At 47.3% G+C, this 23924-nt stretch overlaps 1 protein-coding gene across 2 annotated transcripts in view; it reads left to right on the top strand.

Moving 5' to 3' along the window:
* The window catches only part of MGAT4B (alpha-1,3-mannosyl-glycoprotein 4-beta-N-acetylglucosaminyltransferase B), a 52068-nt gene that overhangs the window by 23797 nt on the left and 4347 nt on the right, over positions 1–23924 (top strand). Inside the window, exons 1-10 of one of the 2 annotated variants that reach the window (XM_051631061.1) lie at positions 2086–2207; positions 11590–11769; positions 12456–12596; positions 13755–13888; positions 16357–16403; positions 18915–19028; positions 19437–19512; positions 19886–20000; positions 20762–20892; positions 23815–23922. In XM_051631061.1, the coding sequence (XP_051487021.1) occupies positions 2183–2207; positions 11590–11769; positions 12456–12596; positions 13755–13888; positions 16357–16403; positions 18915–19028; positions 19437–19512; positions 19886–20000; positions 20762–20892; positions 23815–23922 (1071 nt within the window). In that variant the 5' untranslated portion in view covers positions 2086–2182. Of the gene's footprint in view, positions 1–2085; positions 2208–11589; positions 11770–12455; positions 12597–13754; positions 13889–16356; positions 16404–18914; positions 19029–19436; positions 19513–19885; positions 20001–20761; positions 20893–23814; positions 23923–23924 lie in introns of those variants that run through there. The other variant, XM_051631060.1, reaches the window with a different exon arrangement.

Genomic DNA, 23924 nt, shown 5'->3' with positions numbered 1-23924 from the left:
AAACTGCTCTCAACTTGGGCTGTTGTCCAAAAGGACATCCTGGTTCCCTTGTGCTTCCTTAGCACCACTGTCTATGTCAGCAGGATGATCTGGCTGAAAATTAAGCCAGCAATGAGGATGCTTAGTTTTCCAGCTGGATCAGCCCATGGATACGGTAGACCACAGGGCTGAGTGGGTGCTGGTGCCATCTGAAGAGGCACAGCACAGGGATCACCTGCCCATTTTGGGATGCCTGGCTTGAGATCTCCAAAAGCCACTCATGACACATCTGCCCATAGTTCAGCACGGGGAGTGGGAGATGCCAGGCATGCTTCAGAGCAGCAGGTTGTTGAGGAGCCTTCAGGCATCATTTAATAAGCCACCAAAGCAAAGGTCTTAGCAGTAGGACACCAACCCAGTCAGCATCCTCCTCCTTCCCCAGCTGTTTATCTTCTACCCTTGAAATGTCCCACAAGCCCCACCTTGTGCTGTGCCATCGCCAGCATCTGTGTTGCCCGGCGGCAGAGCCGATCGGCTGGAATAACTGGGCTGCTGCTGCTGCTGGCAGGGGGCTGGCAGGCAGCTCTGCAGCTGGGCTCTCGTTGGGTTGGGAACCATGGCCTCTTAAGCTCTGGGTGGGTCCATCTGTTTTTTAATCAGGAAAAGTTAAATAAATCACAGAATCCATGTTGCTCTTGCTGGCAAGTCAGCAGCTCCGTCTTGTTTGTACTCCCTGTGATGTGTTTTCTGCAAGGGGAAGAATTAAGGAGTTTCTGTGCACTCCCAAGCAGGCTGGTGTGGTGTTTTGGGTTTTCTGGGGTGTGTGTGGGGGGAGGGTGCCGGCACTGTTTCATGTTTTCATAGCCCTTTCTCATGTTTTCATAGCCCTATCTCCTGTTTTCATGGCCCTGGCTCATGTTTTCTTGGCTGCTGAATGAGAAAAGGGAGAAGCAGGTCTTCCTGCTCTCTTAGCAGTATGTTTTTCTTCCCAGGAGTTATCCTGGCATATAAAATGAAACAAGAGCCCTTAGACAGCATCAATGCTTATAGTTGGTCTAAGTGTGCTATTTAATGGCAATGTCTTGTTTTTTCTCTGGAGAGAAGACAATGTACCCCATTAAGTGCTCATGTTACAAGCCTGCACCCTGGGGGATAAATATTTCAAATATTAATGCTGAGTAATTTTTAAAAGGTTCTGTGTGCTTTTTTTTTTTTTGCTTTTTTTTTTTTTTTAGCATTCTGCAAATTATTTAAGACTACTAAACAAAAATGCAATCCAGATCAACTCATCCTGTGATCAGTATGTGGTGTTTTAAAAATCTGCTTCTACCCACCAGCAGCCAATCGGGCCTTGGTACAAGAGGGAATCACAACGTGTTTGCTGCTGCTGTGGGTCTGTAGGTGGACAAGGTTTTGGACAATTTACACAGACAGTGGGGCAAAGGGAACACTTTAAATATCCTTTCACTCTAATACAGTCACATGCATTGCAAATGAGATCCTCTTTTGGAAAGAGAAGTCAAACCTGACTTGCATTGAAGTTCTCAGCTATTAAGATCAGGGACTCCAGCCAGAACTCCTGTGATTTCCTTGATATCCCTCTTAGTGCGCCGCTCTGACTTTTCCATATGTGTTCTCTGATTTATAACACAGCACTACTTTATTTTGCTGTTGTAAAATTCTTCCACGCGCTCAGCTGTGCCAAAAGCTTCATGTGTTATTGATTAAACAAATTCCCCCTGTTCCAGGATTTTCGGCTGTTCTGAGTCTGGCGGTAACTTTAGTGGAATGACGAGTGCGATGGTCGATCGTACAAGGAGATGAGGAAATGCAACGTCCCAGCAGTTATTGCTGCTAATCAATAAGCTCTCCTTCAATTTGTAAAGTGGACCTGCTTTTCCCACCTGCCTCTGCTGCACCTCTCCTGGGGTGGGCTGAGCTCGCCCATCTGCTGCAAAGTGGCTCGTGGTCATTTGTCGGGGCGGGGGGATGATGGTGATGTCGGATTTTAATAATGGTGGGGGGAGGGCTAACAGGAATTTCGTTTTGACTCCTTCACGGGCAATTAGTGACAGCTGCTGCTGGAGAAAGGGCGTGATGATTAACAGAGTGACCTTTGCAAAGATTGGCTTCTCGTCTTGGAAGGATTCCGTTCGGATGGACTTGTGAGCCTTTAGCACCAGGCACGGAGCAGGATGCGTGGATGCTTTGGGGTTTGGAGGAGCAAGGTCTCTGTTTCACTATTAATTCACTGTAATTAGGTTGTAATAAAAAGCAGTTTCCTGTTAAGACTGTGAGGCATTTGCTCTACTTCAGGATTTTTGGCTAATTTAAAGCCCCAGAGGTTGGCCTTGCCAGGACCCCTGGGAACGCTGTCCTGCGTGCTCCAGACATCAGCTGTTTCTTCAGGGTTGTTTCAGTTCATGAGATTCTACTCAGGAGCTTTGGTGCTTGTCATGAGAGCAAGATGAAAGGGAGAGAAATCCAGTGTAGAGGTTTGCAAGTGGTGACAGCCAAACAAATCCAATTTGGGTTTTTACTGCATGTGATGGTTTGCAGTCCAGCGTGAAGCTGATGGCCACAAGTGACAAGTGAAACAACGCAGGGCAAGGCCAGTGCCAGGAGAGATGTGTCCAGACATTGATGATACACAGACAAGGCTGCTGCAGGTTCTAGAGCATTTTTCCCTGCCATGCCATGGAAAGACAGTGCATTAGGCAAGTGCATCTTCTTTTAAACCATGCACAGGCTTGCTCAGTCAGGACTGGACACATGCAAGCTTCCAGCCTTTCCCATTCCCCGTTTTCCCCCTTTCTTTCCGCCCCTCACTCAGGTTTGCCTCCCTTAACAATCATGTAGAGCTGCAATTATTGCAGGGTTTAATGACCCATGATTTCTGTAATGTTTTATTTTGTTCACTTTCAGCATGTTTTTATTCCCCAGTCAAATAAAGAGTATTAGAAAACCCACCAAGAACAAAGCCTTCACTTTCCATTTGAGAGCAAAACGCTTCGAAAGCTGTATTCATGCTACACAGGTAAATAATTAGATTGCTAATGAATTAGCTTTGTTTTGAAGAAGAAAGCTACAGTGTTTCTAATTAAGTTGTAAGCAGAGAGACAGAAATTTGGAGTCTTTCTCCCAAATAATGGGAAAAAGGGGTCTGCTAACCCAGGAGGCCAGGGACCTCTGACAGGGTGGTAATTTAACTACCTTGGTCTCAGCTCCATCTCATGGTGCCTCTGTGCTTGCAACACCTTCCAGCTCTTTGACATTGTTTTGATTCTTCATTTCAGTGTTTTTCCATGGCAGTGAATTCAGAGACACAATATGCTTTCTCTGGGCAACACATCTCCTTTTATCAGTTTCAAATTAATATTTGAATGGAATGGTTACTTCCCATGTTTTGAGACAAGGAGAATGGAAACCTGTGATATATTTTCATTATTTCGTTCTATTTTATATGCTTTTCATCATGAGCCCTATCATTATGCCTATCCTGAGATGAATAATCTCATATTTTTTTTTGCTTTCCTCGCAGAGCAGGGTTTTCTCCCAGGCCTTTGATCATTCTGTTCACCCTCTTCTAAAGCCCCTTTTAAGTCTGTAATAATACTTTTTCAGATGAGGTGAAAACTATTCTGGGATTAGGCAGCATCATTTTAATACTGTTATAATCGTCATACTATTATTCCCCATCCTGTTCACTAAGCAGACTAACATCTTGTTTGCTTCCTTCTCCATCCCTCTGCTTCTTTTTCCCTGGATTGCTGCTGCCTGCAGAGCAGCATCAAGACACCCTGATGCTCTGGTCTCCTTTGTAGTTAACATTGTTTAATTAAAAATAATGTAAAAAATACCTTGACACCCCCGATTAGTTTCCATCTCTCAGCTTTGGCATTAATTTACCATTTTGATGCCTTTTCTCTTGGTTGTTTGCTTCTTTTCTGGCTCGGATGAACTTATCTCTGTGTCAGCTCTGTATTTGGCTAGTTCACAAATGTATCTCCTCCAGATCCTCACTAAATCTATTAGATGGGAGGCTTAATACTAATTCATATGGCTTCCTCTTGATAGTTAACCTTTTGCTATGATGAAAATTTGCTATTGAATTCCATCCTCTTTCTCCTCTGATCAATGGCAGTATTTGCCTTCTTCCCTTCTCCTCAGCTGTTTTGCAGCAAAATAAATTGCCATGTGATTTTTCTGTCTGGTTAAATCCCTTGAACAGGTTGATAAAACCCCAGGAAAAATGAGAAGGACTAGTTCCTTTTGCAGAAGCTGATGGAGGTTTATACCTACCCAGGATTTCCTCACCTGACAGTGCCTTTGTTTGCAGCACAGCAAAACCCAGGGGATTCTTCATGATCTTGGAGCTCTTTGTATCCTTCAGTGTGATTCACCCATGGAGCTGGGCTGCAGAAACAGATCCCAAACCTGCTCTGCCAGTACCTGAGAGCAGTCTGACAGCTTCTGCGGCCTCCTCTGCCCTGATCAGAGACATTTTAGGCATAAGTGATGGGCATCACTCTTTGCTTTCTTGATTTCTGAGTCTGCATCCTTGCTTTGGAGCCTGCATCCCTTCTGCAGCTCCCTGGGGAGGTTTTTTGGGTCTGGGTGCAGGTGTCCCTGTGACTTGCACTCTTCCTTGGAAGAGAAATGATAATGTTCACCATCCATGTAGTGGTTCACCATCCCCATAATGGGAAATGTAGTCATCTCTGAAAACTTGCTGCTTAGGACACTAAATGCAAAAAAAAAAAAAAAAACAAAAAAAAGGCAAGCTTATTTTTGGAAGGGTCTGTGTGACTGCTGTCTGAACATCTGTCTGGATGTCAAAAGCAAACAGTTGCTCCTGCTTTGGAATAATAAGGCACAGGAGATATGTATTTTCCCCTCTCCTTCTGAGGATGTATGTGCTGAGACAACATTAAACTCCAGCAAGATGTGCAACAGGAATGTGATCAAAACCTACTGCTGCAAAAGGAGAAATAGTGACTTAAGTGTGTTCCCTGGGTAGGGACTGTCAGTGGAGAGATGCACTGCATTTCTATCTCATTATGTGGAGCTGTTGAAGGTTGAGATGCTGTTAACTATACCATGGGCTCTTATTAAATAGCCATCTTATAAAAACCAAGCACACACAGACACCAGATTGCAGCCAGTGGAACCACTTGCTTTATTTAGGGATTATTTTTTCAGACAGGCTGACTTTTAATGAGCCTGTTGCGCCAGCTGATGTGTTGGCTCGGCCTGAGGGTGGTGTGGTGGGATGTTCAAACCCAGCAGCTGACCCAGGGGCAGGGTGACAGCCTCCTCAGAGCTGGGTGAGTAGCTGGGTGGGCTCTGGCAAAGGATCCTCCTGCTGCTGTCACCCACTGGGACAGCCAATGCCTTTTACTGGGTGGGGAGGTTGGGTACTGGTTTTTGTGATGTGCCACAGACCCTGGGGCTGCAGAATGGTGCTTTCGGGGTCTAGCTTGGAGCATGGTGATGGCCCTGAGATGTGTGTTAGGGTGGTGGCAGACACATTAAAATATGCTATTGGGCCCCGATTCAGGATAGCACACACTGCAAGTTGTGACTGAACTGAAGCGAAGTGTAAACAAAGGGGCAGAGGGTGAAGATAAGGAACTTAAACCATAGCTCCTCTGTTTGATGGCTGCTTTGACCACACGTGCCCATTTACCACCCCCCCCTGGAAGTCTTAAAGGCCAGGTTTGGGGGGACTTTGGGCAACCTGATCTAGTGGAAGGTGTCCCTGCCCATGGCAGGGGGGTTGGAATTAGCTTTCTAGTGGTAACAAAGACTCTGCTTTCCCTCTTACTTTCTGTCTTGGTGTTAACCACAAATTATAACATAATATAATAAAGAAACTGGGAAAAGTTTATTTAAAAATGTTTTCGCTTGAAAACATTTTTTTCTTCAAAACAGGTTTAAATACATTTATGAAGAAACTTAGGGTGTATTTTTATAAGCAGCAGCTAGAAAATGTCTTTTTTTGACTCAGTATCCAGGTGGTTCAGCACACAGTGGAGCTGTAAATGTCAGATAACATTTACTGAATAAAGCATCTGTGTTTGCTGTGTGGTGATGGCACTGCTGAAATGCTCTGTCTTTCTACAGGAAAGGAATCAGCCCCCAGTGGGGCAGCTGCAGATGCTGGAGGCTTTTGGGAGGTTCGTCCTGCCAGATAATGTCCACTCCCTGAAATCTGGCCTTGACTGTGCTTGATTTGTTGCTTGGCGAGTCTTGGTGCTCAGTTCCGTAAGGCAAACCAAGTTCTTGGTGGCTGCAGTTATCCCAGGCTGCCAAGATATTTATGGTTATAAAAGATGAGTCTAAGACTGGAAGTCTGAGTCTGCTGGCTCATGGAAGGGGAGACAATATATCTCTCACCTTGCTCATCTTGCAGGAGCATGGTTACTGTTTCTTTAGATTTGAGAGAAAAGACCTGCCCAGTTTACAAGACAAGGGCAGTGGCTTTTTGGGAGGTATTTTGGATGCTGAACTATCCTCTCTTTTTCTTTCTGCTACTTAAGAGAATGTTTTTAGGGTCACAACTAACCTGTAGCTCCATGAGTCACTTCCCTGTTGCTTTTGGGGGGATGCTTTGGGGTTTTTGTTGATGCTGAATCTCTAAAGCTGGTCTCTTCCTTCAGTGGCCAAATAAGCAGAGGGCAATATTTTGCTTTTAAGGGTACAAAACGTTTGTTGTGGAGTTACTGCCAAACCCTGTGTAGCTGTGTGCAAGGCATCTAACACCTGTGGGCTATGCTACCCATCAGATTTCCATTTAAAGCAGGACTGTCCTTTTTCACATCTCAGGAGCTGAATTTAATTCACTGACACGGCACAGTTACCCCTTATATCCATTTTAATGGTCTGGTGAAATTCTGTTAGCAAAATACCTAATGAATGTTGTGATTCAATCAGGGCAATCTAGAGTGTAACGCGTGGAGTAGTGCCAGCATTATGTAAATCATTAAACATCAAAGCATTAAAAAAATATAATTCCCTAATCATCATCTAACTCCAGGAGTGTCTGTAAATGGCTGGGGTGGAGACGATGGTGAGCTGGGGTGGGATGGATCACCAGCTTGGTTCCTCATGCTTCATCCCTTGTATTTTTGGATAACATTGATGCTATAGCACAGAGAGGATGTGCTCTGGAGTCCCCCTGGACCGTTGCAAGTCCTAGAGGAGGATTTGTTATTAATTAAAGGCGTGCTTTAAATAACAAAAAGGAGCATAATCTTTGCAGAGAAGTTTTCTGTAGGCAGTTTATTTTTCTGCTCCAACTCCATGTGCATCTTGAACCAGGAACTGACTACACTTTATTTCTGCTCTTTTGGCCCTGGGAACTCTTGCAGCAAAAAATGTGCCCTTGAAGACATGATTTCTTAAACGGCTTAGAGGTTTGGGGGTTGTTTTTACTTTTTCAACAAAGTCTCTTGAAAGTCTTCCTAATGAGAGGCAAATCCAGCTAGCAAAGACTTTGCATTTGTTTTTGAAAAGATTGAATTGGAGCGAAATCTCTGGCTTTGGCCATCGGTCTGCTCTGCTGGGAGAGGTTATCTGCAGAGAGCAAAACCAAAAGTAATTGGTCCTGAAACATGGACATGTTTAAAATGCACCACAGGCTCCCTGGGAGGTTGGAGAGTGATTTGAAAGACTAACGCAGAATACAGAATTGTAACATTCCTGACTGTGTATATATAGATGTGTGTGTGAGAATATCTATATATCTATATATATCTATACATATCCATACTGATGACTGCGTGAGATTTCAAGGCTGGGGTTTTATTTGCACTGGTCTGATTTTGTGCTGATTTAGGCTCAGATGAGGTATTTTGCTTTCACTCAAAAACTGAACATGGCTTAAGCAGAGCAGGTGCAGATGTCCCAGCCCTCACCTGTTGGCAGACATGATTTGCACTTAATAGTCACTTCAATAAGAATGAAGCCACAGAATTCTCCATCATGGAGAAATACTTTTTATTAGACAGATGTTGTCTTGGGAGGATGAAAACCCTTGGGAAGTCTGCAGGAGATGAGCTGTGTGGAGCCCATGAGCCCCACCAGTGTGTCCCTATCCATGCGTCCCTTCTGCTGGGAGAGAAGCCCATTCCAGCCATCCCTGCCTGCTGCTTCACCAGCAGTTCATGTTGCTCAGAGATCTCAGCTGGAGCCCTCACCTAAACAACTGCAGCTTGGCAGCTGTGGCTGGGCACAGCCGGGGCTGGGAGCAGAGCCGGGAGCCAAGGAGCGATGCTGAGCTGGACGCTTCCTACAGCTGCTGACCGGCTGCTCCCGGCCCCAGGGACCAGTCCCCCCAGATCTGCTCCCAGCCCCAGGGACCAGTCCCCCCAGATCCGCTCCTGGCCCCAGGGATCAGTTGGCCCCCAGATCTGCTCCGGCAAGCACTGAGATGGACAGATGGGGCTGGCACTCGGTGTGAAGCTGCAGGCTTGGAGCCTCACAGCCAGCCTGCTTCTAAAGAGGGCTTGTGAAAGACCAGGGAGTGCAAATATGAGGCATGGCAAGGTGTGAAACATGCAATTTGCAGGGCATGGGCATGCACACTCTTGTGCTGCAAGTCCCCATTCCAGAGGTTTTTGGTCTCCCAGGTCTGTCCTGTGGACTGTCACCTGACTTTCTTTATTAAACCAGGATGTTTGAAGCCTGAAGCAATATGTTATCTCTCAAGAAAAAATAAGCTGAGTGGTTTTGGGTTTTTTTTATATAGTAATAGCTGGGAGTTTTCTTCCTGCAATGCTTCAGTCTGGGGATAATTTAAGAGCTCTGCTATCTTGCACTAGGAGGGGAAACAATAAATATGTAGATATGGAGTCCTGCAGCTTTGAAAGGTAAGTAAAGGGTCTGTGCTGAACTGACACTAGCTGAAAAATTTGTTCAACCTAATTAGCAGCAAATCACTTTGTGTCCAACCCTGCTTGTAGAGATGGGAGCCAATTTCTCCCCCCCCTTACCTCCTGCTGCCCTTTGTGGCTTTTCAGAGCCCTCCCTGGCTGAGCAGCTGAGGGTTTTTGCAAGGATGAGGACAGCAGACCCGCATCCGTGTGTCATTGCAGACCAACGAGTGCAAAATGGCATTACTGGAAATCCATGGGAAACTGTACACCCATCCTGGGCTTTGTGTCAGGCTGTTGAAGCTGTCACCGGAACCGGCCACGATCGATCAGCTTTTAAATTTCATGAAATTTTAATTAAAGAATGGAAAGCCTACAAAGACATCATAGGACAAGAGCACTGGAAACAAATACAATTTCACTTCCAACCATTAGCCAGAAAAGCAGCAAATGGTTGACTGCACATCACCATTGCAGTCTAATGAAAAGTACAGCTCTTGGCTTCGGCGGGCAGGTCATTAGTGACTGAATAATCAGTGACATTTCCCTTCTACATCTGACACAAACGAAGTGCAGTGCTCTGGAAAAAAAAACCCACACAACATTAAGTGCAAAGCCTTGCCTTTACCCTGCTCCAGGTATTGCAGCACAAGATGTGGTGGCAGCCTTTAGCTGTGGTTTGGCTTTGGTAGCATCCATCGGATAGTGACCCCCTGGTAATCCAGGAACCAAATGCTTCCAGCCTTGCAAAACATGCTTCCTGCCATTGTTAAGTGCAAGCACTGGAAGCACGACTTCCTCCTTGCTGGTGTTCACAAATGCAGCTGGTAAAAGAGAAAAGTAGGAGAACCCAGAATCTAGAGTACTGGGAAGCTGAAAAGTATCTTCTTATGTCTGAGAGGTACCAGCAGGTAAAGGGCTAGCTCATCGTGGAGTCAGTTTACAGCCTGACACCGCCCTGTGAATCCCCTTGGCAGCTCCCAAAGCTGGGTTTCAATCTGTTTTTTCTGCAAATTTTTAAATGTTTTCTTGATGGGAATGGAGGTTGAGTGGCACCACACAGGAAAAAGGAAGGACTGGTCTTGTTTATGTCTGTCCCTCAACTTTCTCTGAGAAATGTGTTGTCAGATGGACAGGGTAGTCAACTGGGTGTGACTTCCTCTGCTCCCTCCCCATGTGCCGGTGGCTTTGAAAATAATGCTGAAAGGTCAAGAGGAGCCAAAGTGCCTCAGGGGGGTCCCTTGTGTTGTAGCAGTGTGTCTTGAAGAAGGTGTTTTTTGAAGGGAAAGACCCCGTGGGGGAAATTTTTCCTAGGTAAAAGCATTATTGCAAGCTGGACTGGGAAGCACTGTGTCTTGGAAGCTCTGTGCTTTGGAGCTGGGTACGTCTGATCTGCAAAATTCCTGTTTCTTTTTCTTTATGGACCCCAAAATAGAAGTTGTTGATGCAGTCAGTGTATCTTTTTTCAATGGCTCTGATCTATATTTAGCCTGGGGTCGGGAAGCTCCAGCACAGTATTTTTGGTCATTAACTCTACTGGTTGTAGTTGGGCTAAGGGTCTGCTATTCAGTGGTTAAATCTGGTTTAGGTATAGGCTTGTGAGTTATGGCCTTACTGAAAACACATGAGTGGCTGCAGATAAGAGTGTATTTTTAATGAGTAGTTTCCTTAGTAATGGGGTAAAAAACGGCCCAGGAAGGTTCATTAATGGCTCACCAATTCCACTCCCAGCTATTGTATAGGTAGTTCTGGCTGAAGGCTCTCAAACGTTTTATTGCTTAAGATGGTTATGCTGATAAGACGTCTCAAAATAAAAAGCTATATTACCCTATAAAAAGTTTTTATATATATATATGACATTTATAGTGTCTCCTTAAGGTCTGTATCCAAACACTTGTAGCAATATAAACATCCAGGCAGCTATTGCCGTGTGATATTCTTGATCCTGCCTTGTCTTGGAGAGGTCATGTTCCCCAAATCCCTTTTGCTGTTAGAATTTGGGGCTCTCTTCCAAAGCTGGAGGAGGTGCTGTGCCTGCCCTCATCTTGCTGCAGAGCAACGTCTCCCTTGCCATCATCTCACCTTCTATCACTTGGGGTCATCTGGGAGACACCCCATGCCATCTGGAGAAGGCCTTTGAGATACTCTCCAGGGATTCTCCCAGATTACCCACTCGAACCCCCTTCGACATGTGCTCTTAGAGATCTTTCCTTTGTGTACCATAAGGGCACCAAAGCAAGGAGCAAGGCAGTTAAAAATATTGTTATTCCTGGGGTTTTTCATGGCTTTAGCAGGCAATCACCACCAGTGCTCTCAGTTCTTTTTCATTTGACTCTGGTTGCCCCCCTGCTCACTTTGGCAGTCACCATCTCATGCAGCCAAACTTCTGGAGCTATGGAAAGATGCAGAATATTGCTCTCAAAATTAATGCAGACTCCCCTTTTCTGAGTATATAAAGACCATGCAACTTATTTTTTGTTGCATGCTTTGGTCACAGAGAACCAGGTCATATTTCTGTATGACCCAAAAACCCAAGTCAAAGAGAAAAAGGGGAATAGCTTTTCAATTGTAGCTTTGTGAGTTAAACTGCCCTCTCTCCCACACAGCTGGGGGGTGCGTGCCAGGCCACAGCTCCCTAAATCCATGTTTCAAGGATTGTGGAAGTAGGGGAGGTACGATGGCTTGAAACTCTTCAGATCACAGAGGAGAAAGCTTCTCTCTTTTCCACCCACAGGTGACGTTGTGGACATCTACCAGCGGGAGTTTCTCGCCCTCCGGGACCGCCTGCACGCAGCCGAGCAGGAGAGCCTGAAGCGCTCCAAGGAGCTCAACCTGGTCCTGGAGGAGATCAAGAGAGCCATCTCGGAGAAGCAGGCCCTGCGGGATATAAACCGGACCTGGAGCAGCTTATCTGGTGAATAAACAGTGAAGCTGAGGATCTAGGGCTGTTTTGGAAGCAGTTGCTAAAGAGGAGGTGGAGAGGAGCGCGTGCGCGGGGCTGTGGGCAGGACGTGCTCTTCTCTCCCCTGGCACGAGCAAATTGTGGAGTTCAGAGGGACCTGGAAACTCTTAAACTCCTGTTTAATTAGAGGTGCACATGCATCATTAAACACTGAGATTTGCCTCTGCTGAGGAGATTTGCCAACTTGCTTGCTTACAAGCTTTTTTTTATTTTTTTTTTCCTTGCAAGTCATACGTGCCATTTCCTATGGCTATATTGAATCCATATGGAAAATGGGTATCCAAAGAGAGGGGGGAGGAAAGAGGCTGGCTGAGCACCCTTTGCCACTTGATTTGTTTTGTTTTGTTTTTTAAGTTGCTCAGTTGAAGAAAATTGGATCTCTACAAAAAGATCCAATTTGACCTTCATTTGATCTTCATTCTCTCCCCTCCTTCCCAAATATTTTGGGACTTGTTTAAGACCCTCATGGCTCCTGCTGAACTTTAATTAGGTTTGTGGTGGCATGTTAAAAGTTGGCCTGATTTTTTTTATAACCCAGCAGTAGTCTCAGGTGGCCAGGCTGCTCTAAAAAGGCTTTTTGCCTTGCAGTCTCTTCCTACCTACCATTCCTTGCAATTGATTCCCTTTTCCTTTTTAAGACGAAACCAAGTTAAAACTGTGGAATATCACCAACAAGAATGTGCTGCACCTCCCCACCATCTTCCATCATTTGCCACATTTGCTGTCAAAGGAGAACAGTCTGCAGCCAGCCGTGCATGTGGGACAGGGGCGCACTGGAGGTAAATGGGAATTAGTGCTGCTTCTGGTGCTCTTCCTCACCTTGATGTCGTTCCCCTTTCCTCCGGGCCTGGCTGAGGTACGGAGGTGAGCAGGACGGGAGGAACGGCTGCATGCATCATGCAAGCTTCCTTGGTGTCATGGCACACGGGGTGGGGAAGCCATGTCACGTCTGCGAGTCCATGGGGGAGTGCTGTCTGTGCTCCTGACTGGCACTCAAATGTTCTCAGTGCTTCTGCCAGATGTTTGTTGCTGCTTTCCATCTCCAGAGTGCTCTAGGCTTTGCCTGGAAGGTGGTCAGATGAAAGCACAGTTTGCAGGGTGCTTCATGGAGACTCTAACTCATCTTAAGAGATAAATCCCATCTGGAGTAGGACTTTGGATACTAGATGATTCCCCCCCTGCTCCCCAGTCTCAACCCAAAGCCAAAGACCTGACTTGTCCCTTGGAAACTGAGGTGCTTCTGGCCATGGGAGGGGTCTGGAGAACAAGGGTGGTCTTGAAGTTGCTGTTCAGAGACTGAAAAGGCCCTAAGGAGACAGGGGTGGGGAGGAGGTGGGTGGGTCCAGGTGTTTCCTTAGAATCATAGAATAGTTTGTATTGGAAGGGACCTTAAAGATCATTTAGATGCAGCCTCCCTGCATGCACAGGGACACCTCTCGCTGAACCAGGTTACTCAGAGCCTCATGAACTTGGCCTTGAGCACTTCCAGGGATGGAGCCTCCACACCTTCTCTGGGCAACCTGTTCCAGTGTCTCACCACCCTTATAGTGAAGAATTTCCTCCTAATGTTTAAATCTCCCCTCTTCACATTTTAATCCATTACCCATTGTCCTCTCACTACGTGTCCTTGTAAAAAGTCCCTCTCCAGCTTTCCTGTAGGCCCCCTTCAGATTTGGGGGAGAAAAGAAAGAGTCTGAGTACATAGAGTGCTGTGCCAGCCTGGCACACTGGGGTGCTGCTGGTCAGTACTGGGCTGGGGGAGAGGAGAATGGGAACCCTACATGTCCCAGGCACCTACCAATCTGCTGATCACTACTGGTTTATAATGATGGAATGTGGCACCGAGCCGGTGAACCACGAGGCAGCTGTAGGAGCAGAGCAAAGCATCTTGTCCCAGCACAGCCCCCTCTCTAAAGTCTCTCCTTGGCCCTGGGCAGTGTCCGTTGTGATGGGAATTCCCAGCGTGAAGCGGGAGGTGCATTCCTACCTCACTGACACCCTCAACTCCCTCATCTCAGAGCTCACGCAGCAGGAGAAGGAGGACTCTGTCATCGTTGTCCTCATTGCTGAGGTAAGACAGAGCTTTGCCTGTTTACCCCATGTCCCTGGCCCCCATCCCTTTCCTGCCAGGCTCAGAGCCAGACAGGACAGGTGTCCACCTGGGGGCCAGCTCTGCTGCTTGTTGGGGCAGAGAAGCTCAGCCTTGGGCTGGACCTGACCACAGTCATTAGGTACATCCTGCCCCAAATGAAACACCAGCTGGGCCAGAGAGGGGCAGGATGTGGGCAGGCAGACATTGGCAGCTGCCAGTGCAGCATTGGCTTTTATCTTTCTGGTCTAAACAATCATGGCTTTTGCAGGGTGCTTGAGTGGTTGTTCCTAATGTGCTGGACCAGCCCCATGGCCATGTCTGGGGACCTCTCAGACCTGCTCCTGAAGCAGCTTCGTTTCTTTGGGTACCTGTTAGACAGCACTAACCCTCTATCCAAACATAAGAGCCTGCTGATTTGGGACTGAGACTAATAAACCTCTTTGTACTGGTGCCTGGAACCCAGAATCAGTTGTTGAATCCAAGGGCTAAAAAGCCTTGATACATTCACCTGCAAGAGCTGCTTGTATCTCTGGGTTTAAATGGTTATTTTTCTCCATGTCTTTCCCCTTAGGATTATTTTCTTGAGCCTGAAGTGTATTTGTCTTAATTTCCAGAAATCTGGGGAGAAAGATAAACCTCCATGATGTGTTCCTGGGAGCAGAACAAAGATAAATGTCTTGAGTTTGGTTCCTGTTTACCCATAATTTGATATTTTGAGTAGAATTTGGCTTTTGGGTCCCTGGCTGGAATTTCATTCAAGGAGGAGGTGTGTATGGATGAGTCCAGCCTCAAGTGCCTGGAATGAGGTTTGATCCTGGATGTCTTTTCCTTTTTAGCCAGAACAGGTTTGGTGGCTGTTTTCACAGTGGGTGACTTAAAGCTGGAGAAGTTTTAAGCAACTTGGCCAAAACCTTCTTCTGTTTAGGACGGCAGTAATGTTTTTTTCTTTAGTTGACTTTAAAATTGGGTGTATGCTGTGATGGCAGCGCCTGAATTTCCATGTGTACCTGTGATGAGGGAAGTGAACAACAAATAAATTTATTCTGATACCGTGAAGTGCAGGCTGGTAGCAGTGATGGTAGATGTTGCAGGTCACTATCATCATTGTCCTACTTGCCAAGCTTGCTCTTGCAGCTACACAACATCCTCCTTCCATGCAGTGTCAACCACTGCTGTGCCTGCTCTGCCTCTTCCCAAAGTGCTTCTCAATGTACCAGCACGTGGCATTGCTTGTTAGGGCTCTCCAGGCACAGGATAAAGAGTAAATAAGGAAGAGGTGGTAAGAACCTGCAGCAGACAGTGGTTAATGTGGAGACTCAGGACAAGTGGAGCAACTGAATGTCCTTTCTGCAGGTGTCACTCAAGGCAAGAGGGCTGCCTGCAAGAGCCAGGGGCTCCTCAGCTGGCAGAGGGGAGCCCCAGGGTGAGCTGGCCAGCTCAGCTGTCACCAACCTGCTGTTTTGGTGGCAGGAGCTTGGAGCAGAGCTGCCTATTTGTTCCCAAAGCCAGGAGCATCTTTCCTGCCTTTGTTTTTCCCATTGCTGTTTTCTTGGCAGCACTGAGCTAAGAAATCAGTCCAGCACAGGGAGCCTGAGCCCTGTTTGCAAAAAGGGATCTTTTTCCTTTAGAGAAGACCCTCCCTTGTCACCGTTCCAGCATGGAATTGCTGTCCTCAGCTTGTGACACACACCCCCAGCATCTCACTTCTCACCTCGCCTGGCACCGAGCGCAGCGGCAGCTGGTCCCGGCTTCTGCAACGCTGTGTCTGCAGATCTGCCCGGCCTCCCAAACAATGCCAGCACCAGGAAACAGCCACAGACTTTGCTCTTAGGTCTCCTGCCCTTTGTTCTTGGATTTTGTTTTCCTGGTCGCTGTGCAGATGGTTTCTGCCTGGTGCCTGTCCCTGCGTTTGCACTTATCTCGCCTGCAGATAGCGTTGTGCAGCGCTGCTGACCTTTGCCTCCCAACTCTTACAGGTTGCCAGGTTGATTGTGGGAAGAAGCTGTTGTTTTGGGAAGAAGAGCACCAAAATGAGCCTGAAATGAAAAAATGCACGCTTATAAATAGACCCCTCTTTTTCACAAGACGGGTGGAGATCTTTTTCTGCCAAGAGTATTTGTTTGGATGAAAGCCAGCACGTATAGAGGAAAAAAAATAGCCCAGAAGTTAACACTTTGTGCTGCCAGGGGCAGAAGTGCCAGGGTGGGGAAGGTGTGCAGAGTCTTGAGTCCTTAGGGGTCCTTTTGATGCCTTTGGTTAACCCTGGCCACAAAGGAGGGCTGCTAGGAGACCCATCAGCATGGGGAGAGAGGTTCAATGGGATAAAAGGAGAGAAGAGGTACAAAGCTGCTGCCAGCACCTCTGGAGGGGTGCTGAAGTTGATTTCTGAGCCGTGGGGGCACAGGCTGAGGCCGAAGGATCTAACCCTGCCTGTGTTTTGTTTCCAGACGGACCCACAGTACACAGCCGGCGTGGCAGACAGCATCAAAACCCTGTAAGCACTTCCAAATGACTAGAGCAGCATGGGCTGTGTCTGTAGAGAGGCCAGGGAATGGCTTCATTAAGGAGAAAATACACACTTTTCTGCTTCCCTTTGTATTTTTTTTTGCTGTCTGAGTTTTTTTCTCTGTTCTTAAACTCTGGGCTGTCTTTGCTATTGCCGCTTCCACTTTGTGCTTGTTCTAAAATGCATCCCATGTGCAGCTTCCATTAGGCTGCTTTGTGTTTGCAGTATTTCACACACGCCATCGTGCTGTCTCATTTTGCTCTTTCTGTCCTGTGGCATTGCAAGAAGAGGATTTATTTAGATTTCCAGCCATCCTGGCAGCTGTTTTTGTGTCTAGTGCAGCCCTCTACCTGCTCTTCAGAGTCAGAGCAACTGGGCAGTGTGGTAAGCACACCCAAATGCCTCTGCCTTACTTTGCTTTAAAATCTATGATCCATTTTTCTTCCTGCTCCAGCCTGTTTGTTTTTCCCTTGTCCTAGGCACTAGTTACATTTGTCTCTCACACTAGCTGCTATTTATGTCCTGGAGCCTTAGTGGCTTTTGCAGCTTCATCTCTGGCTGTTTAGGCAGAAGCTGGTGACAGATTATTAACCACAAGCCAGTCCAGAGCTTGGAGGCAAAAGAAAAAGGTGGTGAGAAAAGAGGCTGTGACTCCCATCTAGCTCCTGGGATTGCATCTTTCCAAGGGACTGCAGTAAGAAGGAGATGCAGAAGGGCAGCACCTCCTCCAGGCACCCCATGTCCCTGAGCCAATGATGGGAGAGGGGCTGGGATGTCTGTGGGGAGGGTTGTGTGTTCCTGGGCACTTGCAGAAGAGCTGAAACAGAGCCCTCCATCTTGCTGTGCAGGAGCTGGCAGAGCTCCCCTCCTTCTGCCTGCTGGCAGGAGGACGCACTTACCGGGGGATAATGGACTGATTGTCCAGTGGATCCTGATGAAATTACTGGGCACTGCAGCGAGTGCTTCTGCGTAAAAGGGCCTGAAACTTTAATTGACTTAATTATTTGATTTCTCACTGTCCCCCTCTCCAGTGCCTCCTGCCCCTCCCTGATCCACTGAAATTATTTTTCTTCCAAATTGAATTGAGGTGATGTGGGGCCAGGGCAGGCTGAGCTCATATTGCAGAAGGGAGAAAAGCTGCTGCTGCTTCAGTACAAGTTTTGTCAGCTTGGTGAGAAGCTTGGGTTTCACCGCTGGCTGAGGAGGGGAAGAGTCGAAAATGTTAGCTGGAAATCTTGCCAGTCCCAAGAAGGGAATTAGGAAGGGAAAAATAAGTGAGAAGTTTTTGCCATTCCCACTGCTTTGTCTCGCTCTGCCCCATCTCCCGTCCTCCTGGCTCTGCACAAACAAAGGAAATCAACCTTGCACCAAATGTTCTCAAAAAGGGCAATGTAAAAATAACTTTTTCCCACTTATCTCTTGCAGTTACAGTAATCTCTGGCTATTGCTTGCAAGGCTGTTGTAGCTACATATTTTTCAGATGGGTGACATATTCTTTTTTTCTGTTTGAGTCTGGCTCTTTAAAGGGTTCTTAACTGCAATATATATTAACTCCAGCACAGTGCAGTGTTTTAAGTAACTTACCAGAAATGCATAACATAAGCTCTGTAAAACAGCTTTTAATTACTGATACATTTGGAGAATCTCTAAATACCAATAATGCCAAAAAGTTCCTTCTTTGATGTCCCAGTCTGCAGGTCCATTTAATTCTGTAGAAAGTACATGGTGCTCACAGTGGGTCTTTAAAGCTGACCTGTGTTTTTTCTAAGTGCAATTAATATCAAGCAGCACCTTTTGGAACAAGTTGTGGAATGTTTGCGCAGAAGTGGGTCCTGCTGGTTTCTCAGTGTTTTCACCTTTGGTGTCCTGTGGTCCTTTATCTCAGCTGTCCTGGGATGCCCTCGCAGACTGTGAGATGTCTGTGTGGTTGTCTTTAAAGCACCTGCTAGGACTCTGCCCCGTCTGAGGTCAAACCTCCTCTGCAAACCACAGTGAGCAGCTCAGTGCTTGTCCCCTGCTTTCTCTACAAACCAGCTTTGTAGGACTGCAGAGAGCAGAGGTTAGACACTGGAATGAATTGGGGGACCGGGAAAAATAGTTCAGCTTCTCCTATGGTGGCAAGAGTCTTTTTCCCCCTCTGATAGTTGGGGCAACCGGTGTGCAGCACCAAGGGGTCACCTGCAAAGAAGTTCTGTGTTGACAGCCTGAGGTGCCATCAGCAGCCAGTGTGTGTGTGCAGGAGGGATGCTGGGGGTGCAGAGCACACCAACATGGGGCTATTAGAGACTGTGGGAGGGAGAGAACAGCTTGAACACACTGCAACAGTCCCTGCTGGTGTCCTTTGGTGAGGCCTGGAAGTGCACCAGCTGCTGGGGGGAGTTTCATCTTAGAGGCTGTATTTTTTTGTTTTTTCTGTGGCTCAGTGTTTACCTAGTGATTTGGTCTATGATGGTGTGTCAGACATGAAGGTATTTGTTTACTGCTGCTTTTCTTCCTCAGATTCCCTAAGGAAATACACTCAGGTCTCCTAGAGGTAATTTCCCCGTCTCCACATTTCTATCCTGATTTCTCCCACCTGCGGGAATCCTTTGGGGACCCCAAGGAAAGAGTCAGGTAAGAATCTATGAGCTTAAAAACATTAAGTAACTGCAGCATCTCCCCTCGACTCCATCAGGGAAAGCCCTTCAGGGAAAGCCCTTCAACTTGCTTTTCTCCAGGAGCTGGAAGGACGTGATGGGGTGGGTAGGAACTGACACCAGCTTTGCAGGCCTTGCCTTGTGCTGTGGTGTTGCCATCACCAACCAATAGGGTCATTTCAACCCAGGTGTTAATGTTTAAGTCCTTCAGTTTTCCAGTAACTCTTAGCTGGCCAGTTTGAGTCTAAAAGAGAGAGACCAGATACTGTCTCCCCCTCCAAGAGCTGTGTCACCTTCCTGGCTTAAATTTGGCCTCTCTTGGCTGCCCCAGGCAGCCTGGCATCCCAGGAGAGACCAGTGCTCCCATCACATTTGTGTCTTGCAGGTGGAGGACGAAGCAGAACCTCGACTACTGCTTTTTAATGATGTATGCCCAGTCCAAAGGCATCTATTACGTGCAGGTGGGTTTGGTGCTGGGGGCAGGGGGGTCATGGCTTGTGAGTTCATAGTGGCTTGTTCCCCACTGGGACAAGGCAAGGAGCACATCCAGTTGTGTGATGCAGCAGTGGGAGAGAGTTTTAACCAGATAAGTTAAAAAAACTGGGTTTCTGAGATGCTTTAAAATTGGAGACCTCCTGCCTGGAATGTGGGCAGGAATCCTTGTTTTGTTTACCTGTTAGATTGGGTGAGAAGAATCTGCTTGGAGCATCTTCCAAAATAAACTAGGTCTGTGCCAAAACTTTCCTGCGGTCTATGGTGTGATTGCTGTGCTCAGAGAGGCTGTTACTGGAACCTGGATGGGTCACTGGCACTGAGTGTCCTTTCCTCTTGCAGCTGGAGGATGATATTGTGGCCAAACCAAACTATCTCAGCACGATGAAGAACTTTGCCTTGCAACAGCCCTCTGAGGAGTGGATGATCCTGGAGTTTTCTCAGCTGGGGTTTATTGGTAACGTTCTCCCCCCACTCACCCCAGTTCCTGCAGGCACAGGCACAAGTGTCTGCTGGTTCTTGTAAGCACTTACGCTCTGTGTCCAACAAGTTGTCTCCTAGAGATGGTAAAATACTTGGACTTGATCTCTCCCTATTTTTGCAATGACCCTTGTGTTTGCACAGGGGAGAAAGATCCTCACAGCTGGTACTGCTGATACTCACTTTTAATAAAAATAAACCTCGTCGGTGGCCCAGCCAACAGCCTGCTTAGATGTGACCAGTAGCTTTTAGGCTGGATGGGATCTGGACTTGCCTAATAGTGTGCAAAAGGAAGTTTACATCAGCATAGAACTATTTTGGGAACTGCAGTACATGGTTTCAGTAGCAGCTTGATCTATTATTTTGGATACTGGTTTGATTGGCCTAAAACTTTTCATTTTCAGGGCAGGAAATGGTTTGTCCTGCAGCTGGATGAATATTTTTCATCCTTATTTCTCCCTGCTGAATGGAGGAGTTTTAGACCTTCTGATGCTGTTGTGACCTGTGAGACACTAATGCTCTTAATTTTGCAATGAATATTAAATCTGGAACTGTATGAGCAGTGCCAGCAGTACTGGTACATGAAGCAGAGCTGCATGCTATTACCTTTACTTAGAGAGATAGACACTTCCAGCCTCCACAGCCCAGTCTCCCAGATTTTTTTATTCCCAGCTCTGATTCTCAGCTATTTCACACTGAAGCTGCATTCTCTCTCTTCTCCTTTTATTTGTGCTGTAGGAAAAATGTTCAAGTCTCTGGATCTGAGCTTGATTGTGGAGTTCATCTTGATGTTCTATAAAGACAAACCCATTGACTGGCTGCTGGATCACATCCTTTGGGTGAAAGTCTGCAACCCTGAGAAAGATGCAGTATGTAACAACCTCTGTTGAAGGGAAACTTGTTGTTTGGGTGCACATGTACACTTGGCCTGTGTCTCCAGAGGATCTTTTCTGTAAGCTCTGGTGCTAACTGCCTTTGCACCGAGCCGTGCTGTCCCTGTGGAGTGTGCTGCAGGGTGCCCTTGCAGATGGCGTAAGCAAAGACCTGGGAGTTCAGGCTTTTGTAGTCTGCAGCTGTCAGAAAAAGCATTTTTTCTGCATCTAAGCACTAACAGGGTATTCCTCCTCCAGTCCTTGAGGAGAGGCGCCTTTCCCCATTCTTCTGTGTTGTTTTTCATCCCAGCATGCTTCTCTCCCTGAAGCCATTCTCTGCTCGCTGACTGCAATCCTAGAATAACCCTTTGGCTCCAGGCTCGTGTGCCCTGCCCGCCTGGAGCACACATGGAGGCTGCCCAGAGAGTTCACCCCAGATGACCCAAGAACCAGCCCGCCATGCAGAGTGTGCCAAAATTAAGCCACAGCACACAAAGCTCTTGTTGGGGTTTCCAGGAGGGTGCAGAGTGGTGAAATGGGCTCCATTTTCCTGTTGCCATCCTGTTTCCTGTTTGCAGAGCCGTGTCCGCACGAAACCTTGCAGGTGGCAGCACAGGAGCCCCTGTGCCCTGTGGAGGTTGTGTTTGAAATACCCTCGGTGGCAGCAGTGAGGAACTGAAGGGAGTGGGAATGGCAGAGCAGGAGGGTGTGTGACAGCAACTGTAAGATGAGCTCACCACCAGATACTCCTCCATCTCCTCTCTGAACATATTGTATTTACTCGTCCGCTCTCCTCCCCCGGCAGAGAATGAGCAGCCGAGTCCCTGTGCAGAGCTTGAAGCCAGTTGCTTAGGAGACACTTCATGGCCACAACGACTTTTTGGTGGCAATGCCAGAGCAAGAGGCCACTCTGGGGATAAATACTGTATTTATGTGTTGGGGGAGGAAGTGGGCATCCTTGGGGCACTGCAGCACTGGGGCAAGGATGTGGTTTAATTTGGCCTGAGGCTGTGACATCGTCTCTAGTCCCCAGTGTGCAGCCAAGCCAGGCTTAGATGACACCCCTTGTGTCGTCCTGGCACTTCAAACCACGTGCTCAGGTGTGGCAGAGCAGTCCCCAGACCTGCCTGGCAGCCCCCAGGATCCTCACAGCCGTGGGGGAAGCTGAACTAGTATGATGCTGGGATGGAGCTGGGAACGATGCTGCTGTCTGTGCCCCCCCACCCCAGCTTTAAAATCTGCAGCTTGAGCATTGATTAAATGTAGATCCCACTGTGCAGGATCATCCTCTCCTTAGCTTTGCTTCACTTATCTTCTACCTGGAGAGCCAAAGTTTTCCCAAGAGAAACTGCAAGCCTCTTAAACGTGTTGCCTTTTTAAAAATTAACCTACTTTCCGTGTGGATTTCTGGCTCTTTTCCCCCCACTGTTTGCATGATTAACTCTGCACAGTGCCCTTTCAAACATGACTTTCCCTGGTAAATCCCACTGTGCAGAATCAAATTGGTAGCAGGGAAGATTTTTATTTTTGATTGAAAGTTTGTTTGACCTGGGCTTTTGGTAAGTGCTTTGCCTGCTCTGGATATATTCTACTCTTCCTTTTTTAACTAATTTTAGATTTACCTGGTGTAGAACTGTGTTGAAAGGATGACCTTGTTACCACCAACTGAGCCATTCCCCCTCCTGACTCGACTGAGACAACGTTGATTTCAGCAAATACTTCTTTAGCAGAAAGGGAAAGGGGGAGGAAGAGAAACCAGGAGATGCTGTAGCTTCCTCTCTTCCCCTTCCTCCTCCTCTCTCTCCCCATCCAGAGTGAGATCAGACCTGATGTGATTGCATCTGAGGTTGCTGGCAGTGAGCAGGGTCTCTCCCATTAGCATGGCTAGTTTTAATTTTCTAATGTAAAGTGAGCTGGATTAGGGGATTATCTCCTCTGCAGCTCACAGAGGTCATGCCTGGCCTTCCCCAGCTCCCTGCAGGATGGCCTGTGGGCAGCCCATGAGCTGGGTGTGGTTGGCTTTGCCCTGCCTGGCAGCGGGATCTCCACCGGGATTGCTCTTGGGTGGGAGGTTGCAACAGGAGATGGTGGTAGGGGTGTGTGTGTGTGTGTGTTTCATTTCTTGGAAAAAACAGTTGGAAAACAAATACCCTCTTCCTCCAGTTTTTAACCCTGTGTTTTTGTCCTGCTCCCCCCAGACTGAGACAAATGGTTTTTAAGATGGGAGTTCTTGTCTCCGTGTTCTCAGTATTTTTCCCCTTTGTTCTTTCTTCCTTCTTCATTGTCTCTCTCTCCCTCCACCCCATGGAAAATCACTGGCTGGATTGGAGTTGCATTTCCAATTTTATTTACATGGTGGGATGGGTGTGAAGCAGTCAAAGAGCTCTGACAGTGGCACGTGCCACACATCTGCCTAACAACATCTGCCAACAAAATGATAACTCTGTCTGTCTGGAAAGAGCCTGTTATTATTACCTCTTCCCTTTGGCTCTGAATCATCCCAGGACTCTTTGTACCTTCAGACACTGGTGATCCCGAGCTCTGAGTTGTAGGAAAGGGACTTTCCTGATAAGCCAAGGCAAATTCTCTGGCTGTCCCTATCCGACAGCACTCAGAGGAGATTTGCTCAGCATTTGCTAAGCTGTGCTTGGCGAGGAGACATTTGGCACTTAAACCTGGGCACTCTGGCTGACCAGCAGAGCCTGGGGAGTGGCCGGCCAAGAGTCACAGTCAGGTTCCTCCAGAGTGCAGTTAAAAGCCTGCTTGCCAAATGGAAGCCAAAATAACACAGAAGGACATAGGGATGTTGATAGAGGCAGAGATGTTGATCACTGCTCAGGCCCTTGTCCATTCCTCTGGTGGCTCACAGCTGACCCTGGAGGTTTCAGCACGGGGCACTGTGGGATTGTCTCGTTTCAGAAACACTGCGACAGGCAGAAGGCAAACCTGAGGATCCGCTTCAAGCCCTCGCTCTTCCAGCACGTGGGAACCCACTCCTCCTTGGCTGGGAAGATACAGAAGCTGAAGGT

This window comes from Apus apus, chromosome 13 (genome assembly GCF_020740795.1).
Source record: "Apus apus isolate bApuApu2 chromosome 13, bApuApu2.pri.cur, whole genome shotgun sequence".
NCBI classification, from domain to species: domain Eukaryota; kingdom Metazoa; phylum Chordata; class Aves; order Apodiformes; family Apodidae; genus Apus; species Apus apus.
The sequence above is the reverse complement of the archived record's forward strand: the minus strand, read 5'-3'. Positions and strand labels throughout refer to the sequence as shown.